This window comes from Rhipicephalus sanguineus, chromosome 11 (assembly GCF_013339695.2).
Source record: "Rhipicephalus sanguineus isolate Rsan-2018 chromosome 11, BIME_Rsan_1.4, whole genome shotgun sequence".
Lineage (NCBI taxonomy): Eukaryota > Metazoa > Arthropoda > Arachnida > Ixodida > Ixodidae > Rhipicephalus > Rhipicephalus sanguineus.
The window spans coordinates 69,934,829-69,962,670 of record NC_051186.1 but is presented as its reverse complement, the minus strand read 5'-3'; the positions used below and the strand labels follow the sequence as shown (position 1 = coordinate 69,962,670).

The 27,842-nt window shown below is 45.4% G+C and overlaps 3 protein-coding genes across 3 annotated transcripts; 1 reads left to right on the top strand and 2 right to left on the bottom strand.

Moving 5' to 3' along the window:
- Positions 1-752: 752 nt before the first annotated feature.
- On the bottom strand, positions 753-6,978 carry LOC119373927 (glutathione reductase, mitochondrial). Its single transcript, XM_037643990.2, has 4 exons — positions 6,367-6,978; positions 3,696-4,102; positions 1,899-2,147; positions 753-1,786 (listed from the first exon to the last, which is right to left on the bottom strand). Exons 1-4 carry the CDS (start codon positions 6,833-6,835, stop codon positions 1,541-1,543), a joined length of 1,371 nt encoding a protein of 456 aa, XP_037499918.1. The 5' UTR covers positions 6,836-6,978; the 3' UTR covers positions 753-1,540.
- A 57-nt stretch (positions 6,979-7,035) lies between these two features.
- On the top strand, positions 7,036-16,593 carry LOC119373928 (tRNA (adenine(58)-N(1))-methyltransferase non-catalytic subunit TRM6). The gene is made up of 9 exons (XM_037643991.2): positions 7,036-7,216; positions 7,498-7,649; positions 7,795-7,904; positions 9,227-9,402; positions 10,258-10,428; positions 11,013-11,274; positions 12,405-12,490; positions 14,624-14,813; positions 16,218-16,593. The coding sequence occupies exons 1-9, from the start codon at positions 7,107-7,109 to the stop codon at positions 16,305-16,307; spliced, it is 1,347 nt and encodes a 448-aa protein (XP_037499919.1). The 5' UTR covers positions 7,036-7,106; the 3' UTR covers positions 16,308-16,593.
- A 1,367-nt stretch (positions 16,594-17,960) lies between these two features.
- Positions 17,961-26,499, bottom strand: LOC119375119 (uncharacterized). Its single transcript, XM_049411169.1, has 6 exons — positions 26,493-26,499; positions 24,895-25,013; positions 22,974-23,111; positions 21,677-21,808; positions 18,770-19,036; positions 17,961-18,091 (listed from the first exon to the last, which is right to left on the bottom strand). Exons 1-5 carry the CDS (start codon positions 26,497-26,499, stop codon positions 18,785-18,787), a joined length of 648 nt encoding a protein of 215 aa, XP_049267126.1. The 3' UTR covers positions 17,961-18,091; positions 18,770-18,784.
- Between the last annotated feature and the right edge of the window lie 1,343 nt (positions 26,500-27,842).

Genomic DNA, 27,842 nt, shown 5'->3' with positions numbered 1-27,842 from the left:
CCAACGTTGCCCGCTATTACTGCACGGCGGCGTGCACCATTCGGGCATCCGGCAACATCACATGCATGTGGCATTTTGTCGAACTTTCTGTCAGAGCGACTTTCACGAGCGTGCAAAACACACACGGTAGTACGCGATACCGAAACTACCACCGAGACGCGACCGCAGGAGCAAAGCAGGGCGCTGGGCAAAGCGCAGTTAGCGAAAACGGAACGCCAAAGAGGTTCTTTTTTCCATTAATCAAACAAACGAAAAAGCAGCATTTTATTACATCTCTTGATGCACGGAAAGTTCTTTTTTTTATTGCAACTAGTTTTATTACTAGTGATTAATTGTACTCAGACTCTCCCACGTCATCGCGATCACTTCCAAAATGTTCCACTTGTGGCGCTCGTGTGATACATTTAGCTAAATTTCTCGGTAAGTAGGGCACTGCTGTTGATAATATTGCCGTTGTTGTCATACAATGAGCTTTCACTCTGACATAAAATGTTATTTGCCTTTAGTGTCCCTTTAACAAGAGGTATCGGTATGTTATGCAAGCCTAGCCTGCTACTGGATTGTCACGTTTCCAAGCGGACCTCGCCAACAACTGGCCATCTTTTACAGTTGGCCCTACGGTGTCAACATCCCAGCCACATTTAGTAGCCAACTACGGTGGTTCCAAATTGTTCCAGCCACCTGGGTTCAGGTTACACAAAACCACCTTCCTAGCTGTGTCCTACTAGACCAGCTTGAAGTTGCAAACAAAACAACATAACAAAAGTACGTGTTCTTAAAAAAATACATTTTAATTTCAAGTTTCGAACAAAACACCATCGCAAAAGTTTCGTTGTGTGGCCTTTAATGCACAGACAATGCACATTAAATCTCTCCTTTAGTACAAATGAGTGACAAACAATCTCAATAACTTGTAGTAAACTTGTAAAGTGTCAGTTCGTGTGCCGTATACAAGGAAAAAACTAATCAAAAACAGACTGGAGTGCTGCTATTACTACTGGCACTTTGGCTGTACAGTTTGCCATGCTTTCCTCAAAGTATCGATCGCTAATCAAACAGAAAATACCACATGTTATAGAAAGCACTCCTGGCGGCATCACCTGGTGTCACACTAAAACTCCTCTAATAAAAATTTGCATTTGAGTAATGATTTCTCAAATACATTTCTTCCTACCTCAACTTTGGCTTTGGCTTGAGTAAGTGCTAGTTATATAACACTCATGACTTGACAAGGACACGTCCTTGTCAAATCACGCTTACTCACTCTATCACGCATGCTAACCAACTAGCCCGGCAATGTGTTTTAGATAACACTCTTAAAATGCAATGAACTAATGAGTAGGCAAGAATGATCAGTGCTGGCTGGACCCCACAATTAAAATAACGTTCATGTTTCTGGTTACCATTGCACATGAAATGTGCCCATGCCCCCCTTTCCAGAGTCTCACAACCATGACAGAAACACCGAGAACACGGTCAAGTGCTGCTTACTCGCAAAAAAATTTTTTTTTAGAAAATCGATCAGAGGGCAGCTCGCGCATCACCGCAGGGTCACCAACTCTTCGGCCGATGTCGGATGGATGGCGACGCAGCTGTCAAACTGCGCCTTGGTGGCGCCCATTTTGATGGCGACGCCGAACCCTTGCAGAATTTCGTCGGCCGAGTCGCCAATCATGTGCAGGCCTACCACCCGCTCCTCAGGCCCGGCACACACGAGCATCATGACGCACTTGGATTTTCGCTCGGTCATGCTGTAGTACATGGGCGTAAATGTGCTTCTGTAAGTCTGTAACGAAAAAAAAGAAGGCCAGTTAAACGGGCCACGACACAGTCACCCAACAATTTGTGGTTTTCAGCAAAAAGTCACATTAAATTGAATCGGTGAGCGCAGCACGTACCCTGATTTCCTGTGCTCCAAACTTGGCTTCGGCTTGGGCTAGCGTCATCCCAATGGTTCCGATGGGCGGGTGGCTAAAGATGACGGTTGGAATGTTCTCGTAGACCAGCTTGCAGTCCGGCTTGTTGTTGAAGAGGCGCTCTGAGAGGCAGCGCCCCGCTGCTATGGCAACCGGCGTCAACAGCCACTTGCCACAGACGTCGCCCAGCGCATACACGCCAGGTCTGGTCGTGTTCTGGTACTCGTCCACCTGAACGAGACAAAACAGTTGCGACCATTAATAGTCGATTACAGCCTAAGAAAAAAAATGTGAGCCTGTGCCGAACACGCAGCACAGTCACAGCGAAAGCTGGAAGAGCGGCCTTTCTAGAGCCCATTGTAAACTCTCTTGGGGCAACCACTACAAGTAACACTTGCAAGGTACCCACTATGTCACAAATCAACACAATTTTTGCGAAGTAGGGAAGCACTCTCTATGCCATTCTTCGTCATTCTGCGGAGAAGTGAGGCATCCGCTGCACATCTATAAGGCATTATGTGCACTTTGTTGATGCTGTGGCTGATGACGATGAAGAATTATGACTGAACCCTTTGTAATGGGCAGGAAGCATTAAATCAACCACTCTTTGCACAATTCACATCGTGTGATGCCTGGTTGTTATTTTACTCTTCTACCATGCTATATTACATCTGTTTACGTGATTCCTTGCCCGACATGAAGCCTGCATATGGTCTTTTTGCAAAGGAGTTTCAAGCACAGGTAAGCTCTGTGGTAGAATACTCGACTGCCACGCCGAGGGCCCGCCGTCAAATCCCACTCCGATCCTGGATGTTTTTTTTTCCTTTCGTGTGATGCCAGTTACAAACACTGGCGGCGGAGGCAGACAACTACGCCATCAAAATCGACTGTTGTTGTGATCTCATAACAGCTTTCGCTGTAAAATGTCAGCTCCGCCTAGAGCCATCACTGTGCATCCCACAAAGAAAATTTGCATAAGTGCACCATCCAATAGCACTTACACATTTTTGGGACGTCAAGCATTTCTTGAGGGTTTCAGATAGTTGACCTTCCCATACAGGGACATGTTTTCGTTGCTGGTTTTAGGTTGGAAACTTGAACGTCCTGGTAAACCTCGTCAGGGATTCTGACATCGCTGCTCATCCAAGCGTAATGTTTCAGGTAGTAACGACGAACCTTCCTTCAGGCTTGGCCCCACTAGTGCAAAGCTGGCTTAATTTTTTTTCCTTAGGTTATAACAGACAGTAGTAATTTATAACCAAATTAACCTAAGTGAAAATTTGTTGTACAGCAAAAGCTTGTTAATTCAAACTCGAATGGACCATAAAATTGTTCGAATTAGCGGGCGGGCACTAGAATGAACGGACATCGCACTACACTGCAACTATTTCAGGCACACTCAACACAGAGTGCGCGCATGCAGCATGGGAACAGCTGGAGCGTGGCAGCACGCTGGCTTTGCCTCATGCACGCTGGCTTGTTTTTCTGTTTCATTGTTTAGCGTCTCTAGTAAATTTAGTTTGGTTTGGTTCCGCAACAGATTGTAATCGCTCTGGGCCGACGCCTTCTGCAAGAAGCGGTGCAAACCAGGGCTCCCAGTTCGAATCAATCGTGGATACTGACACGTTCGAATTGTCGTGAGTTTTCCCCGACTGAAATGCACATCGCTGTGCTGGGACCAGGGAGTCAGTTCAAATTAGCTGCAAGTTCCAATTAACCGAGTTTGAATTAACAAGATTTTACTGTAATTGGTCTCTTCACAGTCGAAAGCAGCCTCACCTTGATGTGACCAGTCTTGTCGAGCTCGACGCCGGCATGGTGCAGGTCGAGGTCGACGTGTGGCTTGCGTCCGACAGCCCAGAGAACTATGTCGACCTCCTGGATCTTCCGGTTGGTCGTCGTGACGACCTCGTACCAGTGGGCCACCTTGGTGATGCTGGCCACCGTGCAGTTCTTCTCGAAGTGGACCCCCTCGGAGGACATGTGTTCCATGAGCGTGGCACCGAGGAGCGGCTCGAAGACGCGCAGGATGTGCTCCGTGCGCGTAAGCAGCGTCACGGCCGCGCCGAGCGCGTGCAGCACGCCGGCTAGCTCGACGGCGATGTAGCCCGAGCCGACGACGACGCACTTCCGGGGTAACTTCTCCAGTTGGAAGAAGCCGTCACTGGTGATGCCGTACTCGGCCCCTGTTGCGGGTGAAATGGTATGCAAGAGCATAAGTAACGATTGTTGGCAGGCTAGTTGGTGATGCATAACTTCACATCACCAACTAGCGTGCCAGTAATCGTTGCTGAAGTTTATAGCTATAGTCAGATACAACTTAAGAAGTAAGGAGAGGCCCCACCCAGACGACCGAAGCACGGCAGCCGATCGCCTCCGCGACTAAAGAAATAGTCCCGCCCATGCACACGCCGATGTTCTCCGAAGGCGGAGCTACCAGCCGTCCCGCTCATGGCGTCAGTCCCGAGTGCGCGCCCATTGGTGCAGGCTTGTGTCCATCCGCCTTTGAGGAGGAAATGCCGCTGACTTCTAAAGTTGTATCCGACTAGTTCCGCAGGCTGTGCATCCTTTTTTCTGTGTGACCCCCTTCGCTCTGTGTGACCCCCATCACTAGCATTTTGTATCTAGGTGCGCGGGTCTCCAGCATTTCGCCTCCATCGAAATGCGGCCGCCGCGACCGGGATTCAATTCCGCGACCTTCGGGTCAGCAGTCGAGCACCATAACCACTAGACCACCGCGGCAGGTCTTTGCACACCCGTGACACAAATCACTCATAATTCTCGAACACGGTGTGTCACTGGAGCCAACGCTTTGACAAGCAGTTTCGTCTTCTTCAAGGCTGCAACTTTCAACAAGCAGTCTTGTCTTCGCGCTCGTCGAAACGTTGGCTCCTGCAATATCCCGTGTTCGAGAATTTTTCATCTCTTCAAGCTTTCATCTTGCCCTGAACTTCTGCCTTTCTTGGAAGTCATGCGTGAGGCACTTTAGCTAGAGTTGATTAGCCTACGGAAAGAGTTGGTGTTAGGACCAAACATTTTTATTCATGTTCTTTGGATTCGGAGAGCCATTAAAGACTGGTATGCACCTATAATTCCAGATGAAGTTCAGAGACAACTGCTCTGTCTTTAAAAAGGATTTTTGAAGTAATTCTTATGTATAGAGAAGCTGTCGTTATTTCAATGACTTTCCACCGTGCACGTTCCTGCTGTCTCATAGCAGTGTCTATAGTTTCTGGTGTGTGTATGAAACATCTATTTCTACAAACATCTACAATATTTACAGCTATCCACTCTCACAGACTGGAGATTAACCTACACACATCTAACTGGCTCACTGTGAAGTTTCTAACCTCACATTGCATGGACCAGCATAAAGCAAGTGGCCAAACAGGGACTGCTATAGTCACCGGTCTATTTAACATCTTCATTCAGCGCAGTATCATTATTTCAGCACTAGTCCATTCAACACAGCAGCGTATCCTAGTATACTCTATTTTGAAATGCAACCAGGCTGCTTCCATGATGCGCATCGTCAGCCTTATCAACGTTCGGTTTCGGCTGACATCTTAGAACGACAGATTGGCTAGTAAAAATAGTCCATGCTGTTGCGCTAGTTTGTGCATGTTCATTTAGCACCTGAAACACGACCACAGAAACAGTCTGCCTGTCTTCCCTTTCTGTGGTTGTATTTTCTTGGCACTACACCTGTTACTACTGATAGCTGTGGTAGCTGGTTTGGCTACCACAACTTTGGCCTCTCAATAAGACGGCAACCTGGGCAAGTTGGTGTCGGTTCATACTTCAGTGTAACAGCGCACCACAACAAAACAACCGGACCGAAAGGCAAAGAATGATGTGTTGAAAGGCGTGTTATGTGTGTCCTTTCGGTCCGGTTGTTTTGTTGTGGTGTGCTTTTAAACATTGTGGTAGAACAGTGCAAAAAAACTAGGCGAAGAGCACACAGGACACAGCACTGACTATCAACTAGAGGAAGTCTTTTCGGGTAACGTTGTACAACGCATTGGAAGAAGCGTTGTACATATAGACGGATTCTAGAGAGCTTGAGAGTTGATAAGTGCAAAAGGGCCCGATGTAGAAGAAATGTGATGCACAAGGGTTTTTAGGCGGGCTAGTTGGTTCATTCTGGCAGAATAGCACACAGAATACGGGACGGTGAGCACACAGGGCACAGTGCTGACTATAAACTTGTGCGCTGTGTCCTGTATGCTACTCGTACCGTTTTCAGCGCCGATTCTGTCACAATGTTCATGAATCGACCAGCTCACCTAAGAACACTTGTGTTACAGTGAAGTCTGGCCTTTCAGTTGATGGTCGGTTTTTGTGTTGTCTTTTTTTCCCTTCTATCATGCGCGTGTATGCGCGCCTAGTTTTTGCTCTCTACGATGGTTCGGCTATGCTCTCCCGACGTCGCACGCGCGATCAAGTTCACCTGGAACTTTGGGGACGAGAGGTTCGCCGCCGGTGGCGATCAGAACGTGTTCGCCGCTGTACGCAGTCTGGCCTACGTGCACCGTTTTGGGACCGACGAACTTGGCGCGCCCTTTGACCAGCTCGACGTTGCTCTTGGCCAGGTTCGAGCCGTAGATGTCGTTCAGGCGTTTGATGTACGCGTCGCGCTTGGCCTTGAACTTGGCCCAGTTGAGGCGGGTCGCGGGGCCCGCATCGAAGCCGTAATCCCTCAGGTCCCTCGTCATCTCGGCCAGGCTGGCGCAGTAGTAGCACAGTTTCTTCGGGACGCAGCCCACGTTGACGCAGGTGCCTCCGAGAGGACCGCATTCGACGAGAGCCACCCGGGCACCGTATTCGGCGGCCCGGCGGGCGCTGGCAATACCGCCAGACCCACCGCCGATGACTAAATAGTCAAAGTGCCTAACGGTCCTCACCATCGAAGACATCATTAGTGTTTCGCGCTTACGTTGGGAACCTCGGGGGAACGCAGAACGGGTACAGGAGCGGCAGAACGTTGGCGCAAGTCAACCGAAAATCGAAGAGCATGCGCCCCAATTTAACAGCTGCTTGGTTTCCCGTGAACCGAAACTAAACACAACTTGACTGCTGCTGGCTTGCGCGGATTTAAGACAATCCAGCAAGCCAAGACAATCCAAAAGACGTCGCATTTTGTAACCTCGTGGAGGCGCGTTTCCCTGCGTGTGTTTCGATATTCGTCGTATGAATGCAAGGCGTCAACTGGTAGCGGAGATGAACACGATAAAAGAAGGCAGCTACGTTGTGGTTAGAGGGTTAAACAACACGCGATTAGTCCAGGTGGACAGCAAGAAGTGAGTTTTTAACTCTTCAGCACGTTTCACGCGCGAACTTTCGAGGTGTTCGTTTGGCAGCTGCTTCGCCGGCAATGTGTTTGTGATCGCGTGCTTTTCTTTACGGCTTCAAATGGAGCAACTGTTCACGACCCCCCTCGCACGTGACATTATTGTCGTGTTAAATCTTCTCTGCTCGCAATATTGCGGATGTCGTGGTTCTGTAGCGATCATATTTGTGTGCCGGTCGCAACGAGCCGGTTTCGGTTTTGAGCAACTCTCTTTTTTCGCTGTCATTTTAGGCCCGTATTCTTCGGCAAGAGGAAGTTCAGCATTCAAACGGCAATTGGAGAGGCTTTCGGGTCTGTCTTCGAGATCGACAACCGCGATCTCCGCAAGGTATCGGCCGAGGAGTACAGAAAAAGATGCTCGGAGTGCGAGGTTCCTGTAGACGGTAAGTTATCGGTATGGATTCGCATAAGCCGTGTGAAAATTGCGTCGGAATTCAATAGAGCGTGTCTCAAACGAAAGCAACCCTTGTCTTGTGCTAAAGTCGCGGGCTTGATATGTTCATATGTAGTTATGGCCCCTCTTTGCAGATGCACAAACTAGTGGACAAGACAATAGGAATCTTGTCGATGACGGCAAGTCCCAGAAACTTACCAGAGAAGACATAGAAACGTTCAAAGCGGATGGCACATCCGGCGAAGTACGTATGTCTTTCTTGTGTTTCTTTACAAGGAAATGCACATGGAAGCATGTGATAATGCAAAATAATGTTTCTTTTTCTTGCTTCAGCACAGTGATTAAACTGTGTGCATAGTTTCCATTGTAACCCAAGTTCTGCCACAACTAGATTGAACGTGCACCATAAACTGTGCACTGTTTCATGAACTGATAGCATGCAAATATGCAAAGCTTAGAACGTAGAACGCTGCTTCCTAACCAACATGTGTTTGCAGCTACGTTCGTGAGCACACAAGTATGCAAGTTTACAGTTCTGACTTTAGATATATATTGGGGGAGTGGTATTTGTGAAGATTTAATATAATGACTGAGAAGAATCTTTTTTTTTTGGGGGGGGGGGGGGGGGCTAGATTGGCTGTATATTTTAGCTATGTACTAAGGAAATTTAGCGCGACATAACTGGCTCGGAGATCAGTGAGTCCTACGCCATTTTCATTTCATGTGCCTGTCACCTCCTCTGTCCCACAAGGCCACCCATCTGCAGAATCACTGTAGAGTAACAGTTACGAAAGGGTTGATACGTGGGCTAGCTGGCAATTCATATTCGTTCAAAGAACTGGGAGCGCGAGACCAAGGACAACAGGTGGGGAAGAACGACACAACATGGGCGCCCACTAACAACTGGTTTTATTACACGTTCAAAGAACACATTTGTACACAAAATGCGCATGTGAAAGAGATTATCACGCCAACAAGAGTAGCATGCGAAGTGTGTAATCGAGGCACTTGTCCAAGATTTATGAATGTTAAATTCACAGTCATATAGCAACAAGGGTGGCTTACACATGGATTTGAGAGAAATTTTGGAAACTTATCACATTTCTAAGAATGCAGATCTATGTGTAACGCAATTTCCTGAAACTTGCTATGTTAAGTCAGTGGCCCCCTCAGAGGGCAATGTACCTCATTTTTACTGGTTAGGAACTATGTAGGACGTACTATATGCCAACAAAATCTATGGCGTCGTGACTTTTGGGGCGGGAATTTCAAGGTGGCGTCGCCACCCAGATGTTCTTGCACACTTTCTCGCTTATCAAGCATCTTCTCACAGCAAGCATGGTGATTTTGGAATTGTGAAAGAGTAATTTACTGATTCGAGAAAAATCTATTTTCTCTTTAGTGTCCCTTTAAAGAACACTACATGGTTGAAATTTCCGGAGCCCTTCGCTAGAGCGGCTCTCACAATCATATCATGGTTTTGGGACGTAAAATCCAACAATTATTACACATACCTGCATGTGGCATTGCGAGATTTCGTTCGCACGTCTTTTCTGACCTCTGCAGAGCATCATCAAGACTCTGGTGGAGAACAGCACGACGTTTAAGGAGAAGACTGAGTACGCTCAGCGCAAGTACCTCAAGAAGAAGCAGGACAAGTATCTGCAGCACGTGACGCTCGAGCGGCCAACGGCACGGCTCCTGGTCGAGATGTACTACTCGCAGAATCCCATCAAGATTGGGTGAGGAGTTTCTTGCTGAACCCTTCGTTGCATGGCTGTGCACAGAGCCCTCGTGAACAGTGCCAGAAAAAAAATGCCTTAACCCTTTGCGGTCCGAAACTTTTACCCACCTTCCATCCATTCCAAACCGAAACTAAAGAAATCAAAGCTCAAGTAAAAGAAGTTCACTTACTCATTCAGAGATAGCACACAATGCAATGAGAAAACGCGCTCTTGAATCAACTACGAAAGCACTTGTCAAACAGTGCCCAACCACAGACTGCTGTGGCCGTGTTGCATTGTCGGGAGGGTGCCAACAACAGACCGCAAAGGATTATAGGGAAGATCCTTTAAAAAGCCAGCTAGTGCCATTTCCTTCTACTAGTCTTTCCTGAATTTGACTCATTTTTATTCATTTTACAATGTGCGAACCAGCCCAGTTCAATGCCTTGTTACTACAGATTTCTTCTACCGTGGGAAACTTCCTTTGTGTTCAACCTTCTGGCAATCAAGCAAGCCAGCTAGTCTCGTTTTGTTCTCCCACTCCTTCGTGCATTCTGCTGGTTTTTATCCAGTTTTGCCATGAAATGTCCTTGGCTCCTTCTGAACACAATGTAATGCTTTTCTGCCAATCTAGAATTAGTATATACACCCTAGCACATGCCATAAAAAATCTGTGTATGAGCGCATATGTGTGTAGTCTGCCTGTGTATGTTTTTTTGTGGTCATGGTTTTTGCTCTAAGCCTACTGTTGTGTCGATACTGAGGATGCACCAGCTAGTCCAACAGCAGGTACTACTAAGCTATTCTAGAAGCTTGAATCAGCTCAATGTGACTACGGATGAATTCATGTTGACTTGCCATTGCGCTGTGCAGGAACATGCGCATTGACTCATTGGCTCAAATGCTGACCTGTTGCAACGTGCGGTCAGGCGGCCGCTTCATAGTGTTTGACGCCTATCTGGGTCTCCTGACCGCTGCCGTGCTGGAGAGGCTTGGGCAGGACGGCAGTGTGGTGCAAGTCTATGCGGGACAAGGACCGGACAGGTGCGTGCGTGACCTTTGCGTTTGTGTTTCCCTGCACTCCACAGTTGCATTTGTGCGATTGCAAGGTGCATTTGTCATCGAAATTCACTGCGCGTCTCTTATCGAGATGTGCCATATGTTGTCTTGCTGGTTCACCGATGCTTCACTCACATCGATTGCTACAGCGCATAGATTCTGCGGAATGTTTTTGTCGTAGTAACGAAGCTAATTCTTCCAAAATTCGACATCAGTAGGGTATCTGAGCTACCGAGCATATTAACTTTACATCCCGATAAAAATGACCCCACTAACTATGCTCGAATATTACAGACACTTCATTTTCACTACTTTTGAGTTGCCAGTGTCACTCCCTCGTCCTCACAAACTGTCAGTGTCAACCGTCACTGTCACTGTCACCTTCCTTGCATTGCTGTGAACCTGCTTTACACACCGAAATTCATGTGTAAACCGCACTCCAACTATAGCTCTGAATTTTCTGTATCTTTCGTGCCGGTTATACACGCGAAAATACACTGAGTACAAATGAAGAAGATGTCTATGTGTAGCCATTCGTGTAACCCACTTTGTTCTGCCGCTCGTTACAGCTCGTACAGACAGGCCGTGTACGCGCTGAACTTGGGAGAAGAGTTCCTCCGATCCACTGTGCTGGAATTGCCTTACGCGAAGGCGAGCTCACTGCTCGCCGACCAAAACAGTGGAACACCGGAAGACAAGCCGGAGGGTGAGAACGCGAGTGCCGAGGCCGAGATGGAGGATGTGTCGGAGAAGAATTCCCTTTCAAACAGCGACGCAACGATTGGCAATTCTGAACCGAGCAAGGAACCAGCGTCCACAACGGATTCAAAGGTTAGTGATTTTTGGGTTCAGTTTCAGACAGTTGTTTCCCCCATTCACCTGCTGTCGATCACTTACAGTTGCTTGTAGTCACTCAGAACAGTTAGAACCTAAAAATAAATACAAGCTCCACCCAGAAAACTGCAGTGCGGCTGTGATTCACCCCTACATGAGGGTTGTACCAGGTGGTTTTCTTTGGAAAGACGAGTACTTTCCCTTTGCTAATGTAAACTATAGACATATTGTAAAACTAGATTTTGTCTTTTCCGATTAAAATATTACTTTTGCCTAAGTGATAATGTCAGGATCTCTGGTAAAATTTGGCTGGACATTCAGGTTTTCTGTCGAAAACCAGCGGCACAAACGTATGCCTGTACGGCTAAATTCGACTATCTAAAGCATGGAGGAATGGTTGACAAAATTAGCGAATGTAATTGGATGGAGCATCAATGCAAATTATTTTGGAGTGGGAGAGCAATGGCTGTGGGTGGAGCTTGCAACATTTTCTCGGGTTCTAACCGACTCTAGTTTAGTGTCTAGTGGTTAGGGTAAGGACAGGATGACCTTATTTCATTACTTGTCTTCCGTCTACGAGTGCGGAAAGGCACTGCATTGTCCTCATCTGACAGCCGAGCCTGTGTCAAGGGACATTGTCTAACTCAATCTAACCTTCACAATACGCTGATGCTTAATTTGCATTCTTGTAGCACCACAGAGGAAAGAAAAATCTAGGAGGTACCGTCACGTGACAGTCTTTGAAGCCTTGTCATGAACAATTCAAGGGAGAAATAAGGGGTGGAGTGATAGGCAAGCGCTGCTATTGGTAGGCCCACTTTAGTTGCATGTACTGTGGGCACTGCGTGGCCTAATCCTACCCAGGAGGCAGCACCCATTGTTCGGGAGGGGCGGCATTGGAGGAGGTTAGCTTGCCGAGGCTAGCAGAATCACGTGACACTCCCTCCTAGTGTTTTCCTCCATGCGTAGCACCATCTTGTCTTTTTTTTTGCGCCAGTTGGCAACACACCGTCATGTCCCTCACTAGATCGGCCTAGGTAGACGTGAAATGTTTGCCACTGTAGTGCCGGCACCTTATTGCCCTGTTTTGCCGGCAATTTTTTTTTTTCTGTTCCTGTTTTATCTAGGACGCAGAGCGTGCCGCGAGGAAACAGCGGAGGTTGCTGGAACAGCAAAAGGCGATGGATTTGCTCAAGACAAAGTCCTTAGATGGGTGAGAATTCACTTACTGGTAGTACTTTGTTGTACTTTCACGTGGTGCCGGAAGAGCCCATCAGTGGGAACATTGGTCGATCAGGCTTAAAGGGCCTCCCACCAGTTCGGAGCATTGCAAACAGACATCTAAGCACGTCATGTATGAAGCACGACCTGGGAATTTTGTCTCCGAGGCGCCAGACCATTGTATTATAAAATTATCACTCTCTCCTAATTGCTGCACATTACATTCAAATCAGCTCAGTGGTTGGGTGACCAGAGCATCTCCACGTTTTACGCATAGCGCAGTCAAACGCAGACATTTCTAGCTTGAAGGGGATCATAAAGTAGCTTGGCAGTATACTGATACACTGAAACCTCCATATAACGAACACGAATATAACGAAATATCTGTTATAACTAGAGCTGTGCGAATAGCAAAATTTTGGGTGCAAAGCGGATTCGAATATTGAAGTGTGAGTGCGAATCGAATCGAATATTTTTCGAATATTTCTCGAATATTTCTAGAATATTTTTCTAAGACTTCGAAGCTAAATTGCAGAAAAAAAAGTTAGAGAGGATTCCTAAGCATATTCTTATGAGACAGCAACATGAAAGTGTTTCTTTTCGTTAGTTTGATGAAGCACTGGTGGGGTGGGGTTTCATAGTTGTCTTATCAAGATTGAGGCAATGTAGAGGCTGAATTATATTTATGTACATGATTTGGTGCAACCAAAGTGTTGCCAACAACACTTTACACGTGATAGGCAGAGATGCCATTTCCTCAGCCTCTCCTCCTCTTTCAACTTCTGTGGAAGCCCAACTGATGTGGCGGACAAGGGTGTGCTCCCATCAAGTCCGGAGTTCCAAATCTGCCTCGTAGATGTCGATATATAAGAACATCTGAAATTTTGGATGCTAACAAGCTTCGGCGTCCGATTTTTCGGACTTCCTGCCCAAATTTAAGGTCCCAAACAGCATTAATTGAGCCCTCACCTCTGCCACATCTTTCATCTCCATGTTGGAACCAGCGTTTTCTTGAGTTAGTACATTTGTGACCGTAGCGGAGTTTGAAAGGCAGCTTTGCCGCAATACGGGGGTGTGATGAGGTGAAGCATATTGAAAAATCTAGGAACCACTTCCAATCGGACATTGTCTCTTGGCCAAGTTCGACCGTAGCGGAGTTTGAAAGACAGCTTTGCCGCAATGCGGGGGTGTTATGAGGTGAAGCACATTGAAAATCTAGGGACCATTTCCAATCGGACGTTGACTGTCTCTTGGCCAAGTTCGACCGTAACGGAGCTTGAAAGGCAGCTTTGCCGCGATACGAGGGTGTAATGAGGTGAAGCATATTGAAAATCTGAAGGGGTGACTTTCAATGGGACGTTGACTGTATTTGTTTTTGGGAAGTTCGAATAGTAGAATTCCAGTGCGAATCGAATCGAATAGCAAACACTATTCGAAAAATATTCGAAATTTCGAATATTCGCACACCCCTAGTTATAACGAAGTAAATGAATAATAGTCTTGCTATACATACAGTGTTAGGAATATATGTTTATAACGAATTTTCGGATATAACGAAGTTATTTTCGTGTAAGACGTAACTTTGCTATAATGAGGTTTGAGTGTAATTCAAAGTAAAAGGTACACCCATCTAAAGCTTATTCGTACATCTCGGACAGTCTCTTGAGAATGTGAAATATGTTAGTTTCACTTATTTATTGTTCATTCATCCTTTTGGTGAAAACATTGAAGGACACCAACCAAGGCGAAAAATATTTACTGACATTTCGGCTCCCACACGGAAACCTTGTTCACAGTCGAGCGTTGTTCCTTCCTTTTGAATGCGCATACCAAACTTCTTGGCCTTTTGCTCTTTTGAGGCAGCATGGCAGTTCTCTTTTTCGGCCGTAGTTAGCATGCTTCCCTGCGTGATAATTAATTCTCTTTGCTCTAGTTCTTCACCGCACCACACTGCTGTACTGTGGTGAAGCCCTATAAAACAGTTTCATCGTTATCGAGTTTTAGTAACATGCCTACTGTGTGAGCCACGCATATTTTGCCTCGAACCTTTGCTCATTATTCCTGAGTGGCTTGTGCCTCCCTGTTTGACACCATTCCCAATCAACGCCACTAATCGAACCCGCAGGCTCCTCGTTGCCAGCAAACACCACCCGACGGCCATCGTCCAGTCGCTTCTAGAGTTCGTCGCGCCTTCCAGGCCGTTCGCCATCTTCTGTAGCTTCCAGGAGCCTCTGGTCGACTGCTACACTCAGCTGAAGAATGCCGGCAGTGCTGTCTTCCTCAGATTGACCGAGAGTTGGCTTCGAAGCCACCAGGTGAGCAGTATACCACAGTGCAGTGGCGTAAATCATGGGAGGGTCGGGGGGGGGGGGGGGTCCTGACTTCCCTTGTGTTCAGGCTGAAGGGGACGACCTTGCAAGTGTCCTCCGGTGAAATTTATCTTTCAAACGTCATATAGCCCGACAACTATGCTAGTCAAATGCATATTTTGATCTCCTAGGTGGTCGTTAGTCATATGGTACGGAACATTTCATATTCAACCTTTTATAAAACATGTTAATTTTGAAGTGGTAACTGTCTTCAATGACCTGCACTTTGTAAGACTGTATTGAAACTGCAACTGTCGTTCGACCGGTTTCCAAAAGACTCAGTAGCAAGATACAATTACGTGAGGTGTGGACCCATGCTAGTTTTTTTTTTTTTTTTTTTCAGAGCATGATTTGAAATTTTGTATCATTAAAAATAAAACTTACATAAAAGCAACATGGCCACCATAGCAAAATCTGCGTCCCCTCTTGTGATTTTTATGGATTTATGCCACTGCCGCAGTGACAACTTAATTTTGGTGAGTTGGTTTGTCTTGAATGCAACTCGAAACAGCATCAAGAGACGAGGACAAGAACAAGAAGATAACCATGACAGGATGAGTACTGACTGCCAACTAAACTTTATTTTATTCTTCTTATTGAGTGTTTTGAGACTCTCAGTATAGATAATACAGTGTAGACTCACGTCACTGATTCTAACTCTGATATTTCAGCACTCTCGGTTCATTCAAACAAATTCCGAATTTTTTGTTTGCCTGCTATGTTTTCAACTGTTTAGAAGCTGCTTCATTCAAATTGCAGAATTCAGCCAATTCTGTTCAATCATACTTTTTGCTTATCCTTACAGGAAATATTACCTATACCTTTGTCCCTTTGGGGTGAACATCTCCACCCACATGTATTATTCTTTGAAACACTAAAAAAATAAAGCCAATTGCCTGCCTGAAACTTTTCAAACTGGTCAAAACCATTAGCAGAAAATAGAAAACATGAGGATAGCAGCAATAGACGTGATAATCGGCCCTATCTGGTTTTCCTGATAATGTTGCAGCAGGCCATGCTGACGCATGCATCGGATAATTCAAACGAAAATCTGGGGTCCCCTCGAGTTTGAATTATCGAGTCTGCCGTCCGGGGCATAGCCAGAAACATTTTTCGCGGAGGTTCAAGCACCCTTTAGGTACGTTTGTGCATGTATATATACACATGTAAAATTGAAATCTCAAATCATTTTACTACGCCAATGTCTGCTGTTGTGTTGAGTCACAGCACACATTCATCTGTGCTCTAGGCTAATGCTTTATTTGGCTTTAAAAAAACAAAGAAAAAACTGGCGCCTTTCAACGAGACCCTGAAAATGCAGTGTCTGCACGATTTTTCAACGTATCACAGGTGTTGCCCAACCGGACGCACCCTTCCATCAACATGAGTGGCGGAGGCGGCTATGTGCTCACGGGCATCAAGGTTGCAGACAGTGTCTGAATGTGACACCACTCTCGTACCCACTGGTACACTCCATCAAGCAGCGAGCGTCTTCAGAAGTGTCCGTTGACATTCCGCAGAAACTTTTGCGTGCGGGAGAGTTTCCGGACGCCGAGGACAATGACTTTGGTGCCGTTCGAACGTGGATCTGTACGTACTACGCCTCTAGAAGCCTCGAAGGCAAGAAGTGGTGGTTCTGTAAAGATAGGCTTGAAATGAACCGTAAAAGAGAACGTCTTTGCAAAAACTCGCAAAAAGAAGTTCTGCTTAATGGTTTGTAAGTAAATATCTCCCTTTCCTGCGTAGTGGAACTATACTCACGGACAACTTTCCTTGGCAATGAGGGGAAGGCTAGAGAGCCGGATGGCGTGTATCCTACCGCTAATGAATGTAGTTGCACAGTTGCGCCTCTATTTTTTGCGTGAGATATAAAATATACTTAATTTTCTATGTGTAGCTCTTTGAGACAGGATGCTCAAAGACAGGATGCCGGTGCATCAATGCTCTTTTTCTGTCCTGTGTTGAATTCGTGTTCTCCAGTATTTAAGATTATAAACCAACCAGCCCACCAACAAATTTTGTTAAGCATCTTTGGCCGATAAGTTTTCCCAGCAGGTCTCCACAATTGTGCATCTGTCTGTTGGTAGGCGCTTCAATTTCTTTTTTTTTTTAAGAGAAATTTTACAGGCTCTCAACTTTTGAACACGTGTTATGGGTCATTCTATAAAAGAACCAAGACCATTCCCATACCGTTGAACGAAACTATTGCGACGAGGAATATTTGTTTCGTTGCTCCCACCAGGACACGAGCTTTTCGGAACTTGCAAAGTGTGTCTGTCGGTTTGACCCTTCCTCAAAACTGCAAACGGCCATTTTACTGCTAATGCTTTGATGCAACTTTACCGTGGTACGTTTGGTTAGGGGTGGCACTATTAATAAAGCTTACCCGTTCCCTATTGAGATGGCAGGCGCACTCGTGCACAGCTTGCTTAGCTACAAAGAAGAAATTCAATGCGTAATGTGTCAATAGACCCTTTTCGTAATTGTAAAGCTAGCTTTCCTGCAATGCAGTTCGCCCAACCAATGGCGCTTAGTCACTTAGTGCAAACAGCGTGTCTGAGTGCAGTTTGCTTGCGCTGTGACGCGGAAAACGTACATTCAGCTTTCTTGACATAAACACACATAACAGACGAGCCCCAGCATGTGCAACTGGGACTTTGTGTCCATTTGAAGGACGACAGGTGCCGCCATTAGTTGGGCAAATATGCAGCGAAGGGAAGCGCACTTGCGAACTATGAAGAGGGTCTATAGAACCTAACCTTTCGTGGGTTGTGCTAAATCAGATGGACTGTTGACCTTGAAGCATGGCTTTGGGCATTGCAGGCTTACAAAAGTAATGCAGCAATCGCTACTACAGTTTCTGAAATAAACTGGCATCGGTGAAAGGTTGTAAAGTGCGATGTGCAGCTCTGCGTCTTTGCACTTTCAGCGCTTGCCTTTCTCTCCCTCATTCTTTTTAAAACCGTTTACTTCCTTTTTCTGGTGTAGGGTAGCAGCCCGAAATTCACATCTAATTCACCCTTCTACCTTTCTTTTTTTTAGCCGTCCTTTGACGACAGTGTGAACAGCTATTGGAGAAAATAGGCAACAGTCTTGGCAACACAACAAAATACTTTTATCTGGTCAGGCCATAGATCAGCATAAATGTACATCTGTTTTTGTTTTGTTTGTTTTTTTCTAACCTAGTAGTCCTGACATCTTCTGTACATCATCCTTTTGTGCACCTGCAATGAGAAAGAAGTGAAAATTGAAGGCACGCAAATATGAAATAACACTGGTACATGTACGAAATACTATTGAAAAAAAATTTTACATACACTACAATTTTCGCTCTGCAAAGCCAGCTGCTGCGTCGTGTGCAATTTGTGGAGGGCCCAGAGGCAAGCATCACGGCAATGCAAACAATCTCATGAGAAAGTGTTTGTGTCACAAAACTGCCCGCGAATCTCGCAAAAAATAGCCCTAATCACACCATGAAAAAGAAATAATGAATGTAAGATTTTCTGGCCTTGGTCCATTACGTGCAGAGCACTTCTTAAGCCACTTTCGCAGCAGTGCATTGGTGTCATGCGGAAAAGCTTAATAAGCTTGGGAAGGGGCTGTAACGGGACAGGGCGCATTTTGTCCAGTAACTATGCACGCGTGCGCGCGCCATATAATTATGACTTCCAGTAGGATCGCTGACATCCAAGAACTTGGCTGGCAATAATTCAGAGCCATCTATGATGTTGCTGCAGCCCTGAGAAAAAACAAATAAAGATGTATGCCAGTTTTCTTTTGCCGTGCCTCCCCTCCCTCCCTCCCTCCCTCCCTCCCTCCCTCCCCACTTCATGAATCTACCAAATTTCGAGGTCCCCAGGTTGGCAGGTATGCGATTGGGACGAGACGACCAAGTGGCATACCTAGGTCTACCGCTGCTACGTCTCTTTGAGGCCTTCTTTCTTCGGCGTGTCCGCGTTGTCGGCACCGGAAATGACGGCATCCCTGTGGGCCCTGTTGAGGACGTCTTCGAGGATCGCAGTCTTCCGGGCGGCCGACCTTATCTGGCGCTCTGCGGAGAGCAGACGTTCGTTGGCGCAGATGCCGGCGTATTCGGCGCCGTTGGCGAAGGCAGTCTGCGCCATGGCATCCATGAGGCCAGAGACGCTTTGCATGCGCGACTCGAGGGACTGGAATGGGCAAGGCACGTCGTCAATACTTTGGCGAGTGTTTGTGTCTACTGTATTTGGAATAAGTACAGAATAAACTCAACGTGCTTAAGTGCGAAAGGAAGCTAGACGCACGACATATTCGTGTCACCCGGAAACTTCAATGGATCCTCATGTGTATACACTAAAACTCAAACCTCATTATAACGAAGTTACATCTTACATGAAAATAACTTCGTTATATCCAAAAATTTGTTATAAACGTATATTCCTAACACTGTATGTATTGCAAGACTATTCTTCATTTACTTCGTTATAACCGATATCTCATTATATCCGTTTTCGTTATATCGAGGTTGCAGTGTGCATTTCAAACCTCAATATAACGAACACAGATAACAAGCTCGGAAAAGTAAATTAACAATACAGTGGTACGAATATATGCTTATAAGAAATTTTTCGATATAATGAAGTTGTTTTCATGTCAGATGTGGCTTTGTTTATTATTATTTATTTATTTTCAAATACTGCAGCTCAATGCAGGGTTATTGCAGGAGTGGGGTACATACAATAGCGAAGAATAACAGTAACATCACAACAAGTTCTTCATCAGAACAAATATCGCCACCTCCTAAGCACAAACGGGTACATAAATGAGAAAAAATAGGACAACAATGTCATTCAAGTGCCTCCAAAAAATCGGACATATTCATTTCACGAACCGAACCTGGTAGATCTTTCCAGCAGACAATAATTTTAGGGAAAAAAACTGTATTTGAACATATCAGTATGTGCGAAGAATGGCCTTATGTTAAGATTGTGACCACGTCTAGTTGGCAGAGCATTAGCATACACGATGTAATTATCATTAGATAGCCGGCATGATGAGTGAACATAAGAGTGCAAAAGTTTCAAAGAGTCGATATCACACCTTGTGCACAATGGAGATAAATTCAAAGATTTCATTGCAGATGATAATAAGGTTTAAATGTACTCCAGCCCAATTACGCAACTTTTGGTGATTTCATAGTGATCCATAGTTGGATACAACTTAAAGAAGGCACGGGAGGCCCCGCACAGATGACTGAAACACAGCAACTGATTGCCTCTGCAACTAGAACTAATCCTGCTCGTTTGCTTACCAAGTTGCTTCAACGGCAGGTGAACTGACTGCGTGCTTGTGACAGCAGTCAATGCTCTTGTGTGCGTTATGCATTTGAGATGGAAATGCTGCTGCCTTCTAAATTCTAAAGTTGTGCTCGACTATATATGCCCTGGACAAAAAAAATCTTTCAGTTTGCAGCATCTAAATTTATTTTTATGTGACAAGCGTCAGCAAGATTGGTACAGTGCATACAAAATAAAATGATCACTCTATCCCCATGTATATTTAAAATAGCTTCTGAGGGAAATGTCGCTCTTGCAATAAAAAAATATTCTCGATGAGTGAAAAACGGCAATGAAGACATGGCAAATAATTGCGTATAAGAACTGTACTTTTTTTAATTACATACATATTGCCCAATCGGCATTACTTTTAAATCCTTGTGTAAAAACAACAATGCATAATTATCTGCATTAAGAGCCTGGAACTGGAATATCGAACATAGACATCCTGGAACATAGACAATTGTACGCTCCGTTAGACTCCATAAGACTTCAAGGGATCACAGCACGCCGCTGTGAAACCTTTGTTGGTCTTCAACAAGGGACTTGAAATACAGCACTCAAGAAATTAAATGTGACGTCGAAACATCAGACATAACAAGAGGTACATGCAATTGCTAGAGACAACCATGCCACGTTGCTACAGGCCTGGCCGCTAATGGTGGTGTTAGCTTTGATGAAAATGTATGAGCTGATATTATGCCTATGTCACACGAGCCGAAGATGAGAGAAACTTCATAATATGCGCATTACTTGGCCCTAAGTGATTGCATTTCATTCCTAGAGCATGTTACGATGCAATTTTCAATTTTTCAACTGTACGACTTTGTACAGACATTATAAAAAGTTTTATGCAATATGAATTCTATTTCTGAAAATGCTTTTAAAAATACAAAAAAAAGCTGTGATGGTGCATGCGTCACCAACTTGTAAACCACACAGCCACATGTATCTGTCAAGTTTTTTTTTGGAAAAGTTACTAAAGCAGGCAAAGTAGTAATAATTCCTGGCTTTTACGTGCCAAAACCACAATGTAACTATGAGGCAGGCCTCATAATCGGTAGGCAAAACCAAATTATCAGGCAAAATAAGTAACAGCCTAAGTCTCTGTGATCTAAAATCATGTTTGCCAGTCATCTCACGTTTTCTATTAAGTTTGCTGCTGCTTGCGTGTCACGCCTGAATGTTCGTGCTGCCTTCTGTTGTTCAAGCTGTTATGGTAACCCAGTGGTTATATTGCTCAGCTGCTGACCCAAAAAGACTTGAATTCAAATTACAGCTGCAGAAGTCGCATTTCGACGTAGGTGAAATGTTACGGCCCCATATAGTACTGTACGTTGTCACTGCGCGGTACAGAATCTCGTGAGGTCGAAATCATCTGAAGCCCTCCACTATGGCATCTCATAGTGTGAGTAGCTTTGGGACATTAAAACACCATAAACTATTCAACCACTGCCTCTCATCTACCCTTTCCCATGCCTCCATGTTGCTTACCAGAACGTCTGCCTTCAGCCGGTTGGTCTCCTCTCGGATGGCGATCATTTCGAGCCACATGGCATCGTCTCCCGAGCAGAGGCCCACCTCTGTCTCGAACCGCTTCAGCAGACTGCTCAGCTTGTTCAGGCTCTGCAACGCGGAAGACAGCATAGGTGGTCAGTTGTCACTGTCGCTATGCAGCACAAGAATGCTCACATCAACCAATGGCCGTCCTCCCCTCCTCTGACGTAATTGGTCCGTCAGTGTAATTTGCAGAGAGAAAAGTAAGCAGTTTCTGTCCTTGTAACATAATTGTCAGCTCCCTGCCATGTGCCGGGCTATAACATTTGGCTCACATGTTCGCAGGAGTTTCAACTACCAATCGGCAGCATTTTTTTACGATGTTCAAAAAGTGTTGCAGGGTCCCTTTTAAAGTTTTTATGTCGCGTTTCATTCTGTGAGCACTATACTTGTGCCATCTCGGCAGCGCAACTGTACAGAACCTTCAAATCGTGAGCAGAAACACAGAGGTGTCTAAAAATGGGCTAGATGTTATCTCATCGCCAAGCTTTCCCACACACGAGGAAAGCACGGATGCAGAAAACGCGAAGCAAACACACGTTTCAAGACTGCAGGTTGGGCCAAGTTCATTGAATTCACGGCTTTGAACACAACAGTTAGTGCAAGACGAACAATGGAGAAAAAAAAAAAAGCCCAGACGTATGTTTTAGTAGTGCCTTGTCAATGGCACAAAGCCCAGCATTTCTAAACCAGCTACATGAAATTACAGCACCTTGTTTTTCAATTTTCATATTGAGTAAGCATGGTCATTTTATGTGCGAGAAGCACGCGGAAAAGTTCTGCAGCTCCGAATAGATGTGGTTGCGCTCCTTTAATAATAATAATAGTTGATGTTTTGTTGTTATCCAATATGAAGTGCAATATATCAAAGGCTTTTCTCATTGAATGCCAACAAATTAAGACATTGGAAACAAGATGTGAACCTTTCAGCTTTTTGACTGACAATCATGGCAACATCAATTACAGCAGAAACGAACTGTTTGAAGACCATAGTCATGCCACCAAAGGTAACTGTTATCCAGAGATTCTGCGCAGAGTCCGAACCTTGGCTGGATGTGTGACACGCAGTTGCCCAGTATTGGGGGGGAACCATATTTATCGGCAATCTTAAATTAACAAGTTTTGTGATTACAATAGGTAACTGTTATACACAAATCACTGGACAAGGAAGGGTCAAGCTTTCGCTGTTAAGTTGTACAAAAAGAAAGCAAAGATGGGAACAAGGTTGTCATACTTCCCAGTATGCTTCATGGGCATCTAGGATGGCTGCTGTGAGCTGAATGAGTACCCTGCTAGCTGCTTCGACAGCAACAATGCTAGCCTGTTTGATCAGGAACTCGTGCGACAGCGTTTCCGGGTCGATCGCTGCAAGCTGTAAAAGACAAAAAACAAAGCGTAGTTGCGGATACTGCTCTTCAGACCAATGCTGCAGCATTATTAAATCCGCATTCACCTGTGCTCGAAAGTTATACCGGTGTCACACGGGCACTTCTGATCGTGATCAGGCCCGATCCGGATCAAGTGCTTACACGGTCACATTTAATCGTGATCAAGCACGGTCACGATTTGGCTTATGTATGCACCAAACTTGATACAGATTAGGCTGTACCGTGTAGCGACAACCAACTTGTTATTGTGATGAAGAAGTATGATCCGGATTGGCCCTGATCGCGATCAAAAGTGCCCATGTGACACTGGTATGAGTGCCGGGCACTATTTACTGTATAAAGCACATATGACAGACGTCAGTGATGAAGTTACCTTTTGTGGGCTCCACTGTGCAATTACTGTCAGTCTGTTTCTGTTACATGCAGTTGTTTCTTCGCATACATTATGATAAACTGTTCATTGTTAATCAGGTCAACATTGCCATTGTCTGCCAGGTCAATGCCTGTGTCTAGAAAGAACAGCTTACAGATTTTTTTTCAGTCCAAGGCCCAAAATATGGAAACATGTTAATCATAGCAATTTATGCATATTTCAACACTTCATTCTAGTGGCCCTCAACAACTGCTTGGAAATATACTACTTCAAGCTGCTGCGTTCACATGGTGCAGAAGTTTGTTGGAAGTTTTGGAGTGAATGCAAACATACTGGATAGCGTGGATGGCCACAGTTCCGATAAATGTGAAGTGACTCGAATATCCCCGTTTTGCAACATTGTATGAGTAAGTTAAACCTCAACATAACAAAATAATTTCACTTTTTACAACTTAATGTCCATAGAACGCCATGTATTTTGAATCTCAGTACAACGAAGTGTGTTATCCGTGACTTCAATAGAACGAAGTTTCAGTGCTGCCTCGGAGGAGGATCGAGGCAATAAATTAAAAATTCTGCTGGGACGAGTGGTCACATGGTTGAGTTGCACGCGGTTTTTGCAAAGACTAATTCTAGATTGCCGCAGTGCGTTGGACCTGCATTTTTTGTCAGGTTCACGGGGGATGTGCAGCCGCTGTGAAGAGGACTTCTTCGCTGGCGAACCATCAAGCCGCAATCACTGAAACTCAAGTTCAAGAATTTTTTTTTTTTTTCGTGCTATTGAAGTAAGCGTTCTGTGCTGCCATATTATTCAAACATTTTTCCGCCGTTTCCCGTGCAAGCAAAGAATGATTTGACGACTGTAATTAGCTTAAAAGGTCGAATTGCAATTTGACGAAGTTCCAATATAATGAAGTAAAATGTCGATTTCACTGATTACATTTTTAGTTGGCTCCATTTTTTCCTGTCGTACGTGCCTCCGAGATGTGTGATGCCACAAAAGTCCATTTACGACACCAACTTGTACGGCTTACGCTAGATCACTGGTTCGCATCTTGTTTGAGCTTTCGTGTTTCTGATATTTTTTTATGACGCACGTAAAATGTAGTGAAAGGCGGTAATCGAGGCAAATGTGCACACCATGATCTCGAAGGAAACGGCACCAATTCACATAGTGCGTGCTAGATGGCGCCACAGTATCACGTCTCTGCAAACACGTGAAAGCAGTGAAAGTACGTGAAAGTGAGCGCCAGAGCCACGGCAACGGGACTGCCGCTACGGCTTCACCCAAGCTTCACCAACACGCGTAAGTACTATCTTTACGGTCGCAGTCGAGCGTACTGTCACTTTCCGTATCTTTGCCTTCAATACCAACGTCTTTCGATATACCGTACCGTGCCGTCGCTGTCGTCTTCCGCGCATCTTGCGATGATCGGAAGACTCCATGCCGCAGTTGTCGAAAAGGCCGTTTTCCCGACTGATTTTTGTGATTTGCGGGTGCCGCCTGGCAAACCTGCATGTTTATTGCAGATAACAATTGGCAGGTGTCGGTGTGCCGGCAAAAAACACGGCGCTTTCTTAGCTACATGCCTTGTTTTTGGAAAGTGCGTGCCCACTTACCTCGCGATGTTGCAAACTTGCGTGAACCTCCACAACAGCCTCAACGTCATTGCGATTTGCACCGTAACAATAGATTATAGTTGGGTTCCTTGCAGCGGTTACGCGGGTCTCACGTTTAAACAGTGAAATCGCGAAACGATGAAAAAACCGTGGTCTGAACACCGCGGCATCACCGCGGCGTGCGCAGAACCGGCATGTTTGCGATGCACCGGAAACCGGAAGCAGTTTTCTTGTACCGGAAGTTCCTCTGGGAAACTGGGTCGTTTTGTCGTCTGCAAAAGGTAAGAAATCGAAACCAGGCTGCACACGGGAAAAGGCTGCTCAAAGGGGGGGTATCAAGTGAACTGATATTCTCGAAATGTGCCTGAGACTGAACCGAAAGAAATAGTATTGGTCTAGGGTTTAGAACGAACAGTTCAAGGCAGGATGTCGAACCAGTTTCGGCTCCGTATGTCGCTGCGGTTCGGAGAACAATAGAGTTACCTACTGCGTACAGCGGAGCTAGTGTTCGACCTAGCTAAGTCTTGCTAGTATTGCCAAGCTCGCTTTGCTGAGAGGCCAAGTTTTTGCCTGTCACGCGACTACCTGTTACGTAATGTGCGTTTAGTCACGTGACCAGCTGTTACGTGGTCTTTGGTGGGAGCATTTCACGTGGCAGCTGTTACGTGGTTTATGGCGGGGACATGTCGCGTGACTAAATTTCCGTGATCTTTAATCACATGGCTAGATGTTGCGTGATGTTACGTGATTTTTTTTTGTCACGCGAGTAGGGACATGACGTTACATGATTGTTGTCACGTGGCTAGTTACGTCATGTTACGTGATTTTAGTTACGTGACTAGTTATTACGTGATGCTTTGCACTAGTGGTGCCAAGCCTGAAGGGAGTGCATAGCTGGGTAGCCTTCTTTGTTTCTCTTTATCTTTTTATTTATTTTTCCTGTCTCATTTTCTTTCATCTCTCTGTTTATTATCTTTTTTGTCTGTTTATTTCTATTTTTTCTTTCTCTATTTCTTTGCCTTTCTTGCTCTTTCTATCTTTCTCCTTCTTGCCCTTTCTTTCTCTCTATATATTTATCGCTTCCTTTTTCTTTCCATCTATTTATATCTGTCTCTATCTTACTTTCTCTTTCTGTCTTTTTTCTTTCTCTCTATGCTATGCTTTACTCTCTTCCTCATCCTCGCTTCCCTTTACCGCCACATTGCTATGGCTATACTATACAAGTCTATGCTGTGCTCTGCTAGCGCACCGGGATAGCCGAGTGGTTAGGACGCTCACCTTCGGATTGTGGGTACACGGGTTCGAATCCCGCTGGGCCCCATCAGAAATATGATTTTCTCTTTCTGTCTCTCTGTTCCCTCAGGGTTATTACAGGCCATGCTGGAGAAATAGGAGCATGTGTTTTGGGAGCGAGGCAGAAGTTGAAAAGGACGAAGCAAGCGCGGACCGGTTCATGATGATGATAATTACTGCTCGCACTACCCGACGCAACGAAAGGCCTAAGGAGTTCCACTCTTAAAATAGAGAGCGTTCCAGCTATAGCGGCCCTAACCTTTCCCGTTATTTTTTGCCAAGTTTTGTACTCTCCTTGCGTTCTTCTGTTCGCCGATCGGTTTTCTGTTTAGGGGGTCCCACAACGTTTTGGGGCCGTACAGGAACAAGAAATGCTGTAAATTTCCTTCGGTCCGACACTTCGACTCAAAGTTTGCTTTTACTCATTTGTGTTTCTTTCTCGCACAAGCATATATCAAGCTGCCACGTGAACATCTGACAACCACAGGAACACCACAGGAACGTTTGCAACAGTGGCGGATCCAGAGGGGGGGCGGTAGGGGCGATCGCCCCCCCCCAAAGCCTGTGTCAGCCCTACCCCCCTCCCCCGTCTTGCAGTGCCTGTCTCTCTCCTCATCCCTACCCTATCCCCCGGTCAGATGAAGGAACCGCCCCCCCCCCCCAAAGTTCGCACCTGGATCCGCCCCTGGTTTGCAATGCCGTACGTGATTTTCTAGGTGAGGTAAAACAAATTGAATGTTAAGGCTATCTAATTCCAGATTTTTTTTCAACCATATTGGTTTATCATTATTATTTCTTTTTTTCCCTTAAGTATATCAGTGTGTCGTTTTGTAAACTATCTATTTCTAAGCATATTTAGACTATAAGACAATTTATTTCCTAAAGCAAGCTGCCGCCCATTTCATGGCCAATTCCCCACGATGAGTTGCGCCAGGTTACTGAGGAGCAATCAACCAACCAACAACTTGTAACGACGTAAGCAAGCCACGAAACGTGCGCTTACGTGTGATTTGCATAATAGAGTCTTTTAGCAAGTTACGGATTGTGCCGCCCCTCCTTTCTCACTCGTTGTGCTTTAGCCACTCCCAGTTCCAGTGCGTCCCCTGAATGACAGGTTCCTCGTTAACAATGCACAGGCTGATGGGCAAAAATCAGGTGTGACCGCCCCATACAGTAATTTTACAAAAGGCATTTGTGGTATTGGGGTCAGTGTTGTACCCGTTACTAAAACAAAGTAACTAAATACATTGTCCATTACTCTTTTGTTTCGGATAAAAGAACAGCTCGTTGCGAACTTTGCGAGCCTTAGGGGTTCGAGATGGTGAAATGGGACTGCTGAACTTTTGCTGAGCTACTTGAAGCTGCTGCAGACCACACAGAGCCAAAAGAACGAAGCTTAGGCAAATCCATGTTCTGCCCATCATTCCCA